At 43.9% G+C, this 14,596-nt stretch overlaps 1 protein-coding gene across 2 annotated transcripts in view; it reads right to left on the reverse strand.

The window, feature by feature from the left end:
- Nucleotides 1-1,179: 1,179 nt before the first annotated feature.
- The window catches only part of GUCY2C (guanylate cyclase 2C), a 78,393-nt gene continuing 64,976 nt past the window's right edge, over nt 1,180-14,596 (reverse strand). For both annotated transcript variants that reach the window (XM_032855049.1, XM_032855050.1), the window contains 6 exons: nt 11,448-11,640; nt 9,426-9,600; nt 6,866-6,964; nt 5,161-5,255; nt 2,981-3,057; nt 1,180-1,751 (listed from right to left, as the gene is read on the reverse strand). In XM_032855049.1, the coding sequence (XP_032710940.1) occupies nt 1,574-1,751; nt 2,981-3,057; nt 5,161-5,255; nt 6,866-6,964; nt 9,426-9,600; nt 11,448-11,640 (817 nt within the window). In that variant the 3' untranslated portion in view covers nt 1,180-1,573. The remainder of the gene's footprint in view (nt 1,752-2,980; nt 3,058-5,160; nt 5,256-6,865; nt 6,965-9,425; nt 9,601-11,447; nt 11,641-14,596) is intronic.

Below are 14,596 nucleotides of genomic sequence, written 5' to 3' on the forward strand. Positions count from 1 at the left end.
TTACTTCAATATATTTTTTGAAGATTTTATTTATTTATTTGACAGACAGAGATCACAAGTAGGCAGAGAGGCAGGCAGAGAGAGAGGGAAGAAGGCTCCCTGCTGAGCAGAAAGCCCCATGTGGGGCTCGATCCCAGGACTCTGAGATCAAGACCTGAGCCGAAGGTAGAGGCTTTAACCCACTGAGCCACCCAGGTGCCCCTACTTCAATATTTTTAAGTCAGATCTTGCATGTCTCAAGAGGAGTATATATCAAAGGTATAAAAAATTGATTCTAGAATTTCCAGTATTCCTCTTGAATTTAGTTCTTGTTTCTACCCAGTACTTCCCCTTGTACTTTTTTCACATAGAATTCTTGGGTCACAAACTTTCTGAGCTATCTTGCACGTATGCAAATAATTCTTGCTTTATAAGCCTATTTCTTTGGAATTGTGAAGCCACTGCAGAGATGCCAAGGCAGAAATTACAAACTTCCAGTTTCCAGGTAAGGACTCTTGCCGCATATGAAGCGCTAACCCTATACATCAGGAGATAATTTATTTTACTATTTTTGATTTTACCCTTTTCCAGGTGAAGGAGAAAATATTGCCTGTTTCCTGATCTCTGGTGTGGTTTTTGTGGTAGAGGCGGGGCAAAAGTTATGTGGTCAAAACAGTTTCCTTCAGATGAGCCACAGAAGTGTTACATGAGCCACGGAAGTGTTACATTCTTGCCTTTCTGATTCTAATCTACTTCACACCAGCTGCCCTTTGCCATTCCCCCTGAGATTTCAAGCAAATGAGTCATGCTGGGATGCCATAAGAAGGGGGGCAGAAGATGGCCGCTGGATGGCAGGAAGGGGATATTTGCAGAGTTTCAAGTATTTGTCTTTTCTAGTAAATAAGATTTGACCTTTATCTTAGATTGGAAACAGATGTAGGCCCTGCCTCACATAGTAGAAGGCTAGACATAAAATCCTCTTGTGTGTAGCGGGCGATACTGAACATCCAGTTTCTTAGCCCTGAACGACACTGCTAGCTTTGCCTCACCTCCATGCTGGGGGCTGTCATCCATTGTCCAGTGAGCACAAGATGGTGGCTGGCGAAGATGGAAAATGGCTGGGGTTGCTGGAAGCACACACAGACTCGGTACCTTTTTAACTTTTATTCTTGCCTACCATAGAGCATATTTTGCATATTCTGCAAAAATTATGAGTTAAATATAATTTAATGGAGATAGGGTATTTAAAATATAATCGTGACAATTTAAAAACGCTCATGAATACAGAAGGAGAAAGAGCCAGCCAGTAAACCAAACCAAAACCAAAACCAAACAAATGGGAGTAAGAACACAATCTCTTCAGTTTAGAGACAGTCCATCTATTCTTCTTTCCCAGGGGGCAGCTTCCCGGAGCCACTGTTGAGATCAGACTCCAGAGTAAAAGGTAATTTTTGCACCACGTGTGTACATCTGATTTACAGAAGCCAGTCTGTGTTTCCGCCCTGGCAGCCAAGGCCAAGCAGAGCCCATCACAGTCTGCCGCTGCTTGGAGGTCTCTGGGACACTTGAGGCCACTGCCTTAGTGCAGCTGTGCTTAATTTGCGTGGCTGCTCTCCTTGTCGGTCGTGTTCAGCTGCAAGTACTCCAGAGTGCCCCGTTTGTAGCTGGCCACCCGTGTGGGTTTTCGGCTTCTTATCCCCGCCGCCTGCCTTTTCTGTAAAGAGTTCGCGAGCATGTCAGAAAATTCGGCTTGCAAGCGCTGCTGATTCTCCCTGGGAAGAGAGTGGGGAGGGAAAACGGAACTTCTCAGCAATTCATAAAGACTATTTAGTCCTTCCGGAACAATCAGTTCCGTTTACCAAATACTTATTTGAGTGCTTAGTCCGCGCTAACCACGGGAAGCCCAGAGAACAGAGAAAGAGCCTTGCTTTTGATGGGCTTATAAGAGCTGTCATCCCTGCTCTGTGCATTTGTGGAAAAAGCAGGATACATTTCAAACAGAAAATTCTATTTCACCTTAGGTGAGCCTGGTGATGGGTACTAAGGAGGGCACGTATTGCATGGAGCACTGGGTGTGGTGCATAAACAATGAATCTTAGAACACTGAATAAATTAAAAAAAAATATATTTCAATTTCAAAGTGGAATGACACGCTGCTCGGCTTTGGAAGAGCGGTTACGTTTCCACATGCCACTGCAGGGAGGGCAAACAACGCCAGGACAATAGCGGCGGGGCCCTGCAACCCAACCCTGAGGACTTGGTCTCACACGTTCTGGGGTGTGGATCTTGTCTGGGGAGGCCTCCGAAGGGATGGAGGGTTTTAAGAGTTTGGAGTGGACCTGGGGGCTCCAATAAGGGGCCAGGTCCCCTGTGCCCCGGGAAGAGCTGGCTTGTTTCGGCTTCCCTAGAGGCTTGCCAGATCTGGGTCCAGCATCTGAGAATCTGCAAGCCAGGGTCTCTCGACCATATCAAGAGCCACCCCAACAGCCATGTGACTGATTGCAGCAACCAAATGTGCAATGGGGTGACCCTCTTGGTCACCATGAAGAGAACTGAAACCTGTTCGTTAGACCTGAAACTTGGCCTTCCTCATCTGTGGGAGAACACAGCTTCCATGTGATCACCCAGAACCACAGGCCTGGGGGAGAGGCGGGGGAGGGGAGGTCCTGTTTCCATCAGGCAGCCTAGCAGAAAGCTGCTGGCAGGGGTGCAGTTGCAGAGTGCCTCTTGGCCACCAGAACGCCCTCCTCTGGTCTGAACCAGATCTGTGGGAGGTGAGCTGTCCGCTCTCCTCCATTCTGAGTGTGCCTGGAACACCCAGCTTCTGGCAGCCAGAGAAAGGAGGTTTCTAGACTTCTCATGTAAGTAGTCCCTGGCCGTGTATTTGATGTATCATTGCCACAGGCGGAGCACTTGTCAACAGTTATGGCTGTACACAGCAGGGATGATAAAGCCAAGACTTCCACTGCCCTGCCCCGCCCTGCCACACCCAGCAGCTTACACAGTAGGAGGGGTCGGCAGGTTGTACTCCTGGCCCTTCACCCCCGTCAGCCAGTAGGTAGTCTCAGTTCCTCTTCCCTGGGGAGACAAGAAAGGTGGGCGCCATGGAGGTCAGTGAGATAGGTCTGTTCTAGCCCACCGCGCTGACAAACATCCATTTCCAAGAGACCCCTCACTTCCCTGTTTCTTATGAGTGTCCACACTTCAGCGGAACCCATGTTCTTTTTTTTTTTTTTAAAGATTTTATTTATTTATTTGACAGACAGAGATTACAAGTAGGCAGAGAGGCAGACAGAGAGAGAGAAGGGGAAGCAGGCTCCCTGCTGAGCAGAGAGCCCGATTCGGGGCTCGATCCCAGGACCCTGGGATCATGACCTGAGCCGAAGGCAGAGGCTTAACCCACTGAGCCACCCAGGCGCCCCCGGAACCCATGTTCTGATGAGATTTGCATTCCCTCCAGACACATGTTTCTTTCCAAGTGTCTTTTTAAAAATACATCTCTCGTTCCCCAGATGTATTTTTTTTTCAAAGTACAGTTCTCTTTTTTCCCCAAAAGATATTTCAAAGTGTCGTTATAGCAACATCAAAAGAACTCTAAATGAAAAAAGAAGAAAATTTGTGTCCAATCCTGCTTCACTAAGACATCCAACTGGTTTTCATCACCCACTTTTTCTTCGAGCCCTTTTTGCCACAAGATTTCATCACAAACCTTCTGCCAGTTTCCCCACCTTAAGCATGTAAATTACAAACATGTGTTCATCTTAAGACATGCTTATTAAGTGACATTTGCTGGACCCATCTGGAGACTATAAAATGAATGGAAATGTATTGGAAATCCTGTTTTCGCTAAAGCTTGAAAAGGAGATGAGAAGGCTATATATTTAAAAATCACTCTTCTTTAAAGGTTTATTTATTTGAGAGAGAACGAGAGTGCATGCATGGTAGGGAGAGGGAGAGAAAGAATCCCAAGCAGACTCTAGTGTGGAGTCTGATGCGGGAATTGATCTCACGACTCTGAGATCATGACCTAAGCCTAAACCAAGAGTCAGACACTCAACTGATTGAGCCACTAGGGTCCCCCTAAAAATCACTCATCTTTAAAACGGGTAGTTGGCTGGCTGGGTTTGGACTGCAGTCATCCACACACCACTCTTATGCTGGGGGGAATGCTCTGTGCAGAAGTGTACTGATAGTGAATGTGATATGAGGACACGGTCTACACGAAAGGAGGCTTTTCCAAGTTGCAGTCACATTGTAAAGGCCAGAAGCACTGTGGCTTCTGGAGACAGATCATCTTCCAATCAGTAGTTGGCTTCAGACCATTTGTGAAAGGACTTGAACGACCTTTGAAAAGCAGCCCAAGAGCCAACTGGAGACACTTGGAGATCAACAGCCTGGGGAAGAGAGACTGGTGATTCTCCATCCTTGGCATGCTTCCTGATCACCTCGAATACTCACTAAAAATCTAGATTACTGATCTATACCCACAGAGGGTCTTTCTCAGCAAGCCTGGGGCTGCAGGTGGCAATCATAGGTCCAAAGCTTCTGAATGGTAAAGCAACCCCTGGAGAGGTGGTTTTAGAGAGAAGCAGCATTGAGAGTAAGGAAGTAAGGGAGGTATGGGGGCTTTGGCTTAAGTTAAATAAGTCCCCAGGCACCTAAGCGGTGCAGCGGGTTGTGTCCGACTCTTGGTTTCACCTCAGGTCATGATCTCAGGTCGTGGGATCGAGCCCCGTGTTGGGCTCTGTGCTCAATGAAGAGTCTGCTTGATTTTCTCTCTCCCTCTCCTTCTGCTCCTCACCCTCCTCCCCGGGCTCTCTCTCTCTCAAATAAATAAATAAATCTTAAATAAGTAAATAAATAGATAAGTTCTATCCCAGATCTTAGCTCTCAGCTTTGTGGGAAGACATGGAAGCAAAACTTGGAGGTATGTCGAAGAAATGGTGGTAGCATTTTATAACATATCAGTCTTAGTTCAAAATATGAAAAAAGCTCCGAGTTTGCATTCTTCTGGGGGTGGCTTCTCCTATAGGGGGTAATGGGAGATCACCGCAGGGAGTGCAGAAAAGGATTCTTCATCTTTTTGCTCCTTGACATTATTGACCATGGGATGTCCCGTCTCCAAGGAGAGGACCCACAAGTGAGTGCTTTTTCTGGGTCCCCTCCCTGTGGACCCCTTACCTTTAAGTATGTTTCCCCTCTCACTTCGTACAGGAACTGGCATTCGGTTCTCTTCAGGATGGCTATTGTGGAGCCGCTAACATGAATTCTCAAGGCTGGAAATGCAAAATAGTCAATGAAAATCTCCATTTTGAAGTCTATTCTAGGAACACGTTTGTTTCCACTTGATTCAGGACAGTTGTTACAGGAGTTCTTGACAGCTGAGATATTTTGGTGAAAGGACCCTTAAAAATATGACCTGTGAGACAAATACTATCACACATGGGATGAAAAAGGACCTGGCATTGCTTTTTGGGGTCCTGAGTGAAGAGGCTCCCCAGGTCGTGCTCAAAAGATTCTCCCTCCTGCTCAGAGGGGTGCCTCCTGCGTCTTGGTTTGGATTTAGTTTGTGGTGCTGAGCTTGACAGCTGCAATTTGGTCCCTGTTGTGAAAGTTCTAATTAGCAGCTTAAGTGTTGGCAGCAAGATGGAGATTCAGGAGAGAGTGACAGGGTCATGACTTTTTTAGGTGTTACTCTTTTGGGGTACTGTCATCCTTCTGACAAGCACTTGGTGAAGTCACTGACATTCATGGTCCATCGTGATATACCACCGTTCCCACCGTGGGGGCCGCAGACAATGACAATAGTAAGGATAATGGCAGTCCTATATTATATGCCTGTCATGTATCTGAGGATTACTAAATGCTTAATATACATCATGTCAACTCCTTCCAGAGACCCTTCCAGCAAGACTGGTATCCCATCCTCTATTTATTCCTTCTACCTTCTGATGCCTAGAAAGATGAGTAACTACTCCCCCACCCCCGGCTTATACAGAGAGTGACCTGTACAGTTATAATGGTAACCCAAATCTGTCCTTTCCTTTATACCATGACTTTCCTGTACAAACCAGTAACAGCTTGTCAGTAGACTGCCAAGATAACCACTCTCGCACCTGTGTTTTTGTCAGCCCCACCTACCAAAGCTTGCTTTCTCTCTTATCTAGATTTCTGTTACTATCATGGTCTCCAATATTTATTGAGCATCGGGGCTCCTGGGTGGCTCAGTGGGTTAAGCCTCTGCCTTCCACTCAGGTCATGATCCCAGAGTCCTGGGATCGAGCTCCACATCGGGCTCCTTTCCCCTTTTCCCCTCTCTGTCTGCCTGCCTCTCTGCCTGCTTATGATCTCTGTTAAATAAATGAAATCTTTTTAAAAAAAAATTTATTGAGCATCTACTACCTGGAGCTCATGGTGCCTCCACCCTGTCAGGTGAATGCAATATAGGCTTCCGCATATAATAAATACTTATATTTTCCTTTACTAAAGCCAATTCTCAGGAAAACAAAAGAGGAATAGGAAAGCGAGCTAGCGTAAGCTCCATATCTAGCCCACTGAATTTTTTTTTTTAACTTACATGGATTTATGCTAAATTTCATGACTATTCCAGGTCGAGCATGCCTGAATGCATTGCAAATGAACCAAAACAAACAGAAATAGTCTACTAATGAGCTAAAAAGGAAGAACACAGAAATTCTCAGGCAGTGGCAACAACGAAAGCAAATGTTGCAAGAACTGGACTGACTGGGGCCCATGTCTAGTCCATGTGGAAGGTGACTCTTCATCTCACTAGTTCTTTGTAGCTCCTTATTGTGCATTTTATGTTACAGTTCCCCTCTCCTGCAAGACACAATCCTCCTCTACGAAAAGCGATCTACTTTCTTACGGAGGCCCGTGGATTCCATCCTCGAGGCTGTGTTGACGGTGTCTCCAAATAGGCAATAACGAGGCATCTTGATCCCCACGACTCCAGCGGCGCAGGGCCCTGAAATGCACAGAAAGCAGGAAGTGGCGGCAGAAGCAATCATGGTGTGGACTTAAGGTGGGGAAGCCTTTTCTCAGCGTCACAGTGCTGAATCCTTCATTCTATGGAGGTGTGAAAAGTGAGCTGTGACTTTTGTTAAATGGATATATTCAATGAGGAAAGCATTGTTACAGCAAGACAAGCTTCTAAAAGATATTTTGCTACAGATAGCACTTAAAAGTACATTTGCACAAAATAGGAAGGCATCCAGAGCTCCAGGCTGCTAAGGTGGGAAGTCCTTCTTAATATGTTTAATAGGAGGTTCTCGGGAAGGATGAAAACTCTTCCGCGGCTGGCCTACTGTGCCAGGCCACACAGCGCTGAGCTCTTAACGGCTGGAGGCCATGCTTCACTCAAAGGCTCAGGGGCCACATTTTGTTTAATTTACTCAGACTAGCATTCTCAGACTGGCGACACAATGATGGGAGACACAGAAGACGAGGACTTGCATTATTGTCCCTGGGCACTTCATGCGCTGCGGCATGAATACAGACGGATTGCAGAGCCTGCAGCACAAGGGCTTTCTTACAAGAACCCAGAAACCAAGGTGAGACCGGGCCCAGCAGCATACTGGGTAGGGAAGAAGGGTGGTTACCCAAGTATTTGTGTGGACTGACCTAATGAGGAGTGACAGATTTTAGACGTTAAAGAGTAACTCAGAAATTGCAAAACCGGTTTTGGATAAAGGGAACTTGATTTTCTAGTTGGCTTATTGGGTTTTGACCTACATGAGTTTCTTTGTAGGTTTATCCTATAGATTCTCTGTGATTATGAACATTGAAAAAAAAAAAATCAAAATACCGGATCTTCCTTTGAGTGCTGAGCCCTTTGTTAGGTTCAGTGCAAAGCAACAGAAAACAACCGAACAAGAGCAACGAGAAACAAAAGCAGCGGAAGCCTACGGAAGGGAAGGGGCAGGAGAGGCAGCGACTGATTCAAATCTCTGATCTGTGCCTGAGGTCCGCTAGGTCCAATTACGCTGCCTCTTTAACTCGGGAGTGAAGCCGGGAAGGGCCAGGTGGCAGAAGATTCCTGCAGAAGTCTTGCCTTCAACTATCAATATTTAACTGCCACCTCTTAATTTCTGAGAGCTAACCCCCTCCAGGTATGTGTGCTTAATATCTCTGCTCACTCCAGCCCAATGTGGTGAACCTGAGGCCCTGGTAGTCGCCTCAGGGTTGCGTTGGTCACAGTGGGAAAGAGATGGGGCCAGAACCCAGAGCTCTGTCCTTCCTGACTCGGCTCAGTCACTGTGCTGCTGGCTCTCCGTCCAGGCCTGGCAATCTGTGATAGGTCAGAAAAGGGACAGCCTGCTGTTGCTGGCTGGGGAAACGACTAAGAAGTCCCCTCATGTATATATGGAAACATCTCTGATATATAGCTGTGGTCATGATTGTGGCAGAAATTTTTAACTTCTATTTACTTTTACTTTGAGAATCTCCTGGATCATTATCAAATCAGTAAGTGTTTACTGCCAGGCTCTGTGCCAGGCATTGTGGACAGAGAATGACTTTTGCAATGCAGTTGTCTGGTCCTCGCCACACAGCCTGGAGTGATCTTGGGTTTTCTGTATTTTGAGTCTTCTGTGAGCCATGGAAGGCAGAAAAAAAGCAATTACAGGAAAGTGTAGGAAGATGTGATTTAATTTAATACAAGGAAAGGCTGTCTAATAATTATCACTAGTAATGGAGTGAGTTGACTTTGGAAACAGTGAGTTTTCAGGGAATCCTGGGATTATTTCAAAGGTAGTTATAGTATTACTTATCTTGGAACCTCTAAAAATAAGTTGTGCCCTATAAAGGATTACTCTAGATGACTTCCGAGTTCCTTTCCAACTTCATTTTTCTATAACGTTTGTAGCTCATTTTCTCAAATCTCTATGTTCTAGGGTGAGTATCTTTCATGGCCTTTGAAGTGATCCATGTATTTTCTGTACCATAGATGGGGGTGGGGAGGACATAAATGCCCTTTCATTGTAGGAATTTTACCACCTTTTTTTTTCCCTTGTAGATAATCCGATCTGTGAGAGATACTATATTAGTGTAATGGGGAAAACAAAACAAAACAATAACAATAACAGACGTTGGGGGCAAGGGAGAGGGAAGGAAGGGAGAGGAAATAAATTAAATAGTAAATATAGGGACTTAAATAGGAGGAAGTCTGGAGGCTGTCATTTTAGTCTGTGGTTGGGGTTTATCATTCCAGGAGCCAAAGGTTGCTACAGAAGGTGTTGTTCCCTAGAACTCTGGAAGGAGGTTCGAATTATGTCAGGATGTGTAATGGGATGTCATATTTGGCAGGCAGATTCAAGAGGAACTTCATGGGAAAATCGATCACATCTGGAGACCCTTTATCCTTTCTGATTTAGTTGGTGCACAGAGGTTCATATGATTCCCATTTGGTACCCTGCTTAACTCCGTACCAGAGTGAACTCCAATGCGAATCCATATGGGGAGGCCAGGAAGATGCTCCAGCTGGAAGGTCCCCATGAAGCTGAGGATGTCCAAGGCCATCTTGGCAATGTCGATTGCATGTCGGTTGCCATTCCTCTTGGGTAAACCACTGGCCACCATGTAGGCATCGCCAATGGTTTCCACCTGTGGAAATAGTTGTTCATTAGTGGTCCTACCCCTTCAAAAGGCAGAAGAAATAAAAAACAAGCAGTTGATGGCACATCAAAACAAAAGCTTTTGAGAACTCAGTGTGAGCACAGCCCCATACTACTTTTCCTGGAACTAGCTCAAGAGCAGGTCTCTGCTAATTTCTTTATGGTTTTATAGTCTAGTTAAATGAATGGTAAAGCAGCTATAAAATATTTTGACCTATGAAAGTACTTCATAATAATATAAACCATCTAGATGTGGTGACACTTTTATAATGTTTACATAGTCTGAATGGTTGTATATAATTTCAGGAACATTTATAAGTACCAGAAAAGTCACCTTTAACACTGAACATTTTTTCTCATGTCCTATTTGAATAATTGTAGGCTCCTTCAAGATGTAATGTACATTCTCTCTCTCTTTTTTTATTATTTATTTATTTTAAAGATTTTATTTATTCATTTGACAGAGATCACAAGTAGGCAGAGAGGCAGGCAGAGAGAGAGCGGAAGCAGGCTCCCCGCTGAGCAGGGAGCCCAATGGAACCTGAGCCAAAGGCAGAGGCTGAGCCACCCAGGCACCCCTCTCTTTTTTTTTTTTTTTTTTAAGATTTTCTTTATTTATTTGACAGAGAGATCACAAGTAGGCAGAGAGACAGGTCGGGGGGGAGGGGGAAGCAGGCTCCCCACTGAGCAGAGAGCCCAATGCGGGGCTCCATCCCAGGACCCTGAGATCATGACCCGAGCTGAAGGCAGAGGCTTAACCCACTGAACCACCCAGGCGCCCCTGTAATGTACATTCTTACAGTATAGCGATTTCAAACCCTTTTCATGGTAAGTAAATTTGTATCAACAGTATCCTGTAAACATTCTTTGATAAATGACCTCTTGTTTAAGTTTATTTTCATAATCATATAGTTCATGTTTGTTTGTAGTCAACTTCTCTCTGCCAACCATCTCTAAAATGCATAACCATTTCCTATCCAACAAGAACTATTGTTCATATGCCTTTATGACCTACATAGGGCGAAGACAGTGCTAAAGACAAACCCTGAAAGGGACATCTTCTCTGTGGGTAACAGGCATTATGACAGACTGTTACATGAGTGACCTCTAAACTTTACTTGAGCTTATAGTATTTCAGGCATATTGTTTATCTCAATAGCTTTCAAATACTAACCCACTGAGTTAGGTGTTATGATCATCCCATTCTACAGAAACTTGACAAGGTTAAATGTATTTTATGAGGTCACACAGGTAGGGCCAGCGGGGGATTTGAATGAATAGCTCTAAGTTACTTGTTCCACAAGCTCTGCTGTTTTTCCAACATGAAAATGTGGGAATTCAAGTCTCCTTTACTGTTCTCAGACATTATGAGCCAAAAATGTGTCTGCACTCGAGTCAGAGTAATGAACTTACAGAGCATTCTCCCTGTTCTTCTTTAGTCTTCTATGAATGCTGCTGGCTATTTCAACAACAGATTCCTATTCTACTTTATAACTCCAGTGTCTTCTCTGCTTCCTTGGCAATCAGTCTACACACTGTCCATTTTTTTTAAAAGATGATTTGAGAGAATGCCATCTTCTCTCAGTTTAGTACCCAAAGTTCATTCCTGATGAACTTTATGTTGTTTCTTTCAAACTGCTTCTTAAAATCACAAGGGCATTTCGACTTCTGACCCTTGTTACTCTTTTACTTCCCTGCATCTTTAGCTTCAGATTCAACCATAAATTCATGAAATCTTAAATTAGGACAAGATCTGAATAATAATAGGAACCAACCAACTTTGGCTGCTGGCCAGGGGTAGTACAACCATTTCAGCCTGTTAGGTGAAGTGGTTACCTTGTACACATCATGGTGATCAAGAATGTGGTCAAAACTCTTGTAGATGTCATTGAGCATGTCCACCACTTCCATGGGGGTGCTGTATTTGCAGATGGTGGTGAAACCCACAATGTCACTGAAGTAGATTGTCACTTCCTCATACAATTCAGGCTCCACAATTCCCTTCTCCTTCAGAGACTTTACCACTAGCCTAGATGAGAAAGGGGAAAAAATGACTTTGACTTCAGTAATTTTTTTTTAATCTTACATAAATCTTTGAGACAGTAGTAACAACCCACAAGGAATTCTAGAATTGGGGTGGGGGTGACCAGGAAGCAAAGACTGGTTGCACATACTGACTGTGGCAATATATTACTTACACACACATATGATATGTGCATTTGAACTCAGACGAATATACTCAGGTTTAGCATCAACTTGGTACTTGATTATTAACTCTAATAAGCCTGTTAATATAACTCTAGCACAGATATAACCCTCATATGTATACACACTTGCCCACTTTTTGCCACTCTATTGACAGTCAGCTTCTAGATGTAGCTCTACATTCAGAAGCTGAGGAGAGTGTGTCATTAATGTAAGAGTTTGAATCACTGCAGCTGTCAGAACTGACATTTTTCTTTAAAAAATTTTAAAAAGATTTTATTTATTTGAGAGAGTGAGTGAGACAGAGCATGAGAGGGTGGAAGCTCAGAGGGAGAAGCAGACTCCCCATGGAGCTGAGATCCCGATGCGGGACTTGATCTGAGACTCTGGGATCATGGCCTGAGCCACCCAGGCGCCCCAGACCTGACTTTTTTCATTAGAGCCAAGTTTTGCCTCCCAGGCATATTTTACACGGTACTGTTTAATATCACCATAAAGGAACAATGCATTTAAAAATTAACTTTGATATATTCTGAGCAAGAACTTATTTGATATATTTTTTGAGCTAGATTTGGGTCCTTTAAAAAGCAAAGTCAGTCACCAAGTAAACAAGTTAAAATTATGGTAAAACTGCAGAGGTCAGATAAAAACAACTTAGAATATCTTTGTTGCAGAAATCAAAGGAGTAGTATATCAGACTCAGAATTCAGAGAGAACCACAAAGAAGGAATTCCACACCATACTTTTTTGACATGCCAAGTTGTCCTTCCATTGAGAAAATGGGTGGGGCCAACATGAGGCTTGCTGCGCCCTGTCTGCCCTTAGGATCTCTCTGTAAAGGATCCAAGTATGGAACCACTAGAATCAGAACATGGCTGCTGGGAGGTGCTATGGAGGTCACTGAGATCACTGAGGCTTAAAAATAAAGTATGACGCTCACAAGGCCCCATAGCCACTAAGGGCAGAGCCAGTACTCAGTAACATCCCGCCTTTCGGTCTTTTTACTGCAGGGCATCTCCTCCACAACCCAGACCTTGGGTATTCATGGAGACAAGGAAGATCTGGAGGTATGCTGATTGTATCGAGGGAGGCATGTCTGCCATTCTCCCAGAAAACAGTTCATTAACTACAAGGACATGCAACACTCGTGGTGAGAACCTCCAAAGCATCGAGGGAAGTCTTTTCAATTGGTGCAATGATAAAGCCTGGGACCTTTGAGAAACATCCCTGTGATGTGGTTGGTTCGATTCTCAGGGCACTTCTGGGGAGGTTGTTCTTGACCTGCTCAGTATAAGGGTGCAAATTTTTTGAAGGCTACATAAACGTAATGATAAAATTGGACATTTAACCATCTTTACCCTTCTTATTACTGCTTATATCTGAAAAGTCATATGGCTTGGAAACTAGTACATTACCCAGAGAGAGAAACTAATGTTGGGGGATAAATGGAAGAGCAGTGACTCAACCTGGCGAGCTTTGGTAACAGGCTGTTGCTGACGTAAGCAGATTAGCGAACACAGTGGATGTCTTGGAGAGACCCCCCACAAGAAGAAAAAACTTCTATTTTACCGTCTCAAAAGCCAAGGGGCACTGTTTAAATAAGTTAAATAAGTGTTTAAGTAGTATCTGGTTCCTACATCCTGTCTTTGTTTATTTGCAATTTTGCCATAAATATTTCTTTTTGATTCTTATAGTTACTGTTGGTGTATGTTTTAGTTTTCTTGTACAAATATACATGCTTTTTACATGTACATTTTTTACAAGTGACTTGCACTGGAGGCACAGCGTATCGCAGGTGTTGATGAGAACCGTGTTATATAACCTTTGACAATCCAATGAAAACATCTACCCACGGAGATGAGAAGTAGAACACAGGGAATACAGTCAGTACTGTGGTAATACTGTTATATGGTGACAGACGGTAATTAAACTTACTGCAGTGAGCACTGAGAAATGTATAGAATCATCAAATTACTATGTTGTACACCTGAAACTAATAGAACACGGTCTGTCAACTGTACTCAATAATTAAAACAAATAAAACATCTACCATCTAGTAGTCGAAGTGGCACATTATACCAGGAGTAAGATTAAAAGTCTGAGGTGGCGAGCCAGCTGTTACGAATCCTTTGAGTATCATTATTGGTTAAGGCCACTGAGGATGACACTCTGGGAAGGCAGCCAGATTATCTGGATGTTTTTTGTCACCACTCAGCATGAAAGGCCGGGCAAGGAATTCTGCATCATACAACTAGCATTTATGAAGCTCTGATAGAAACTGCCATCTCTGATGGGAATATTAAGGGCTCCAGCCTATGCTCGGGGTACCACTCCCAGCCTGTTCCTTGGCACTCCGGGGACACAAGGATTCTGTGATAGGCTCCCTTAGGGCACAGATGACTGAACAAAGCATGTGTGTGTCTCCTACTTCTTCACTCAGGTTTGCCAAAGAGAAACTGTCTATTTAGAAGACAGTTCCCATGGACTCAAAATCATTCCTTTTGTAACGCAGAGTTGATATTCCAAATGAAGCATGGGTTCAGAATAAAATAATAATTAACACAAGTTAAATATAAAAGTCAGACATCGCATCAACTGAGCCACCTAGGTGTCCTTCTTCTAGATATTTAGAGTACAAACCAGACCAAGTTTTAACAAAGTATTTTTTTTTAAGCTCAGTAATTTGCTGAAGAATGTGGAAAAGGGAATGATCCTATATACATATAAAGGAAAAAACAATACTAGACAAAGATGCTGATGCTTTCTTTCTGCTGGAGGGA

The sequence above is a fragment of the Lontra canadensis genome, unplaced genomic scaffold, assembly GCF_010015895.1.
Source record: "Lontra canadensis isolate GAN:19392208 unplaced genomic scaffold, GSC_riverotter_1.0 scaffold9, whole genome shotgun sequence".
Lineage (NCBI taxonomy): Eukaryota > Metazoa > Chordata > Mammalia > Carnivora > Mustelidae > Lontra > Lontra canadensis.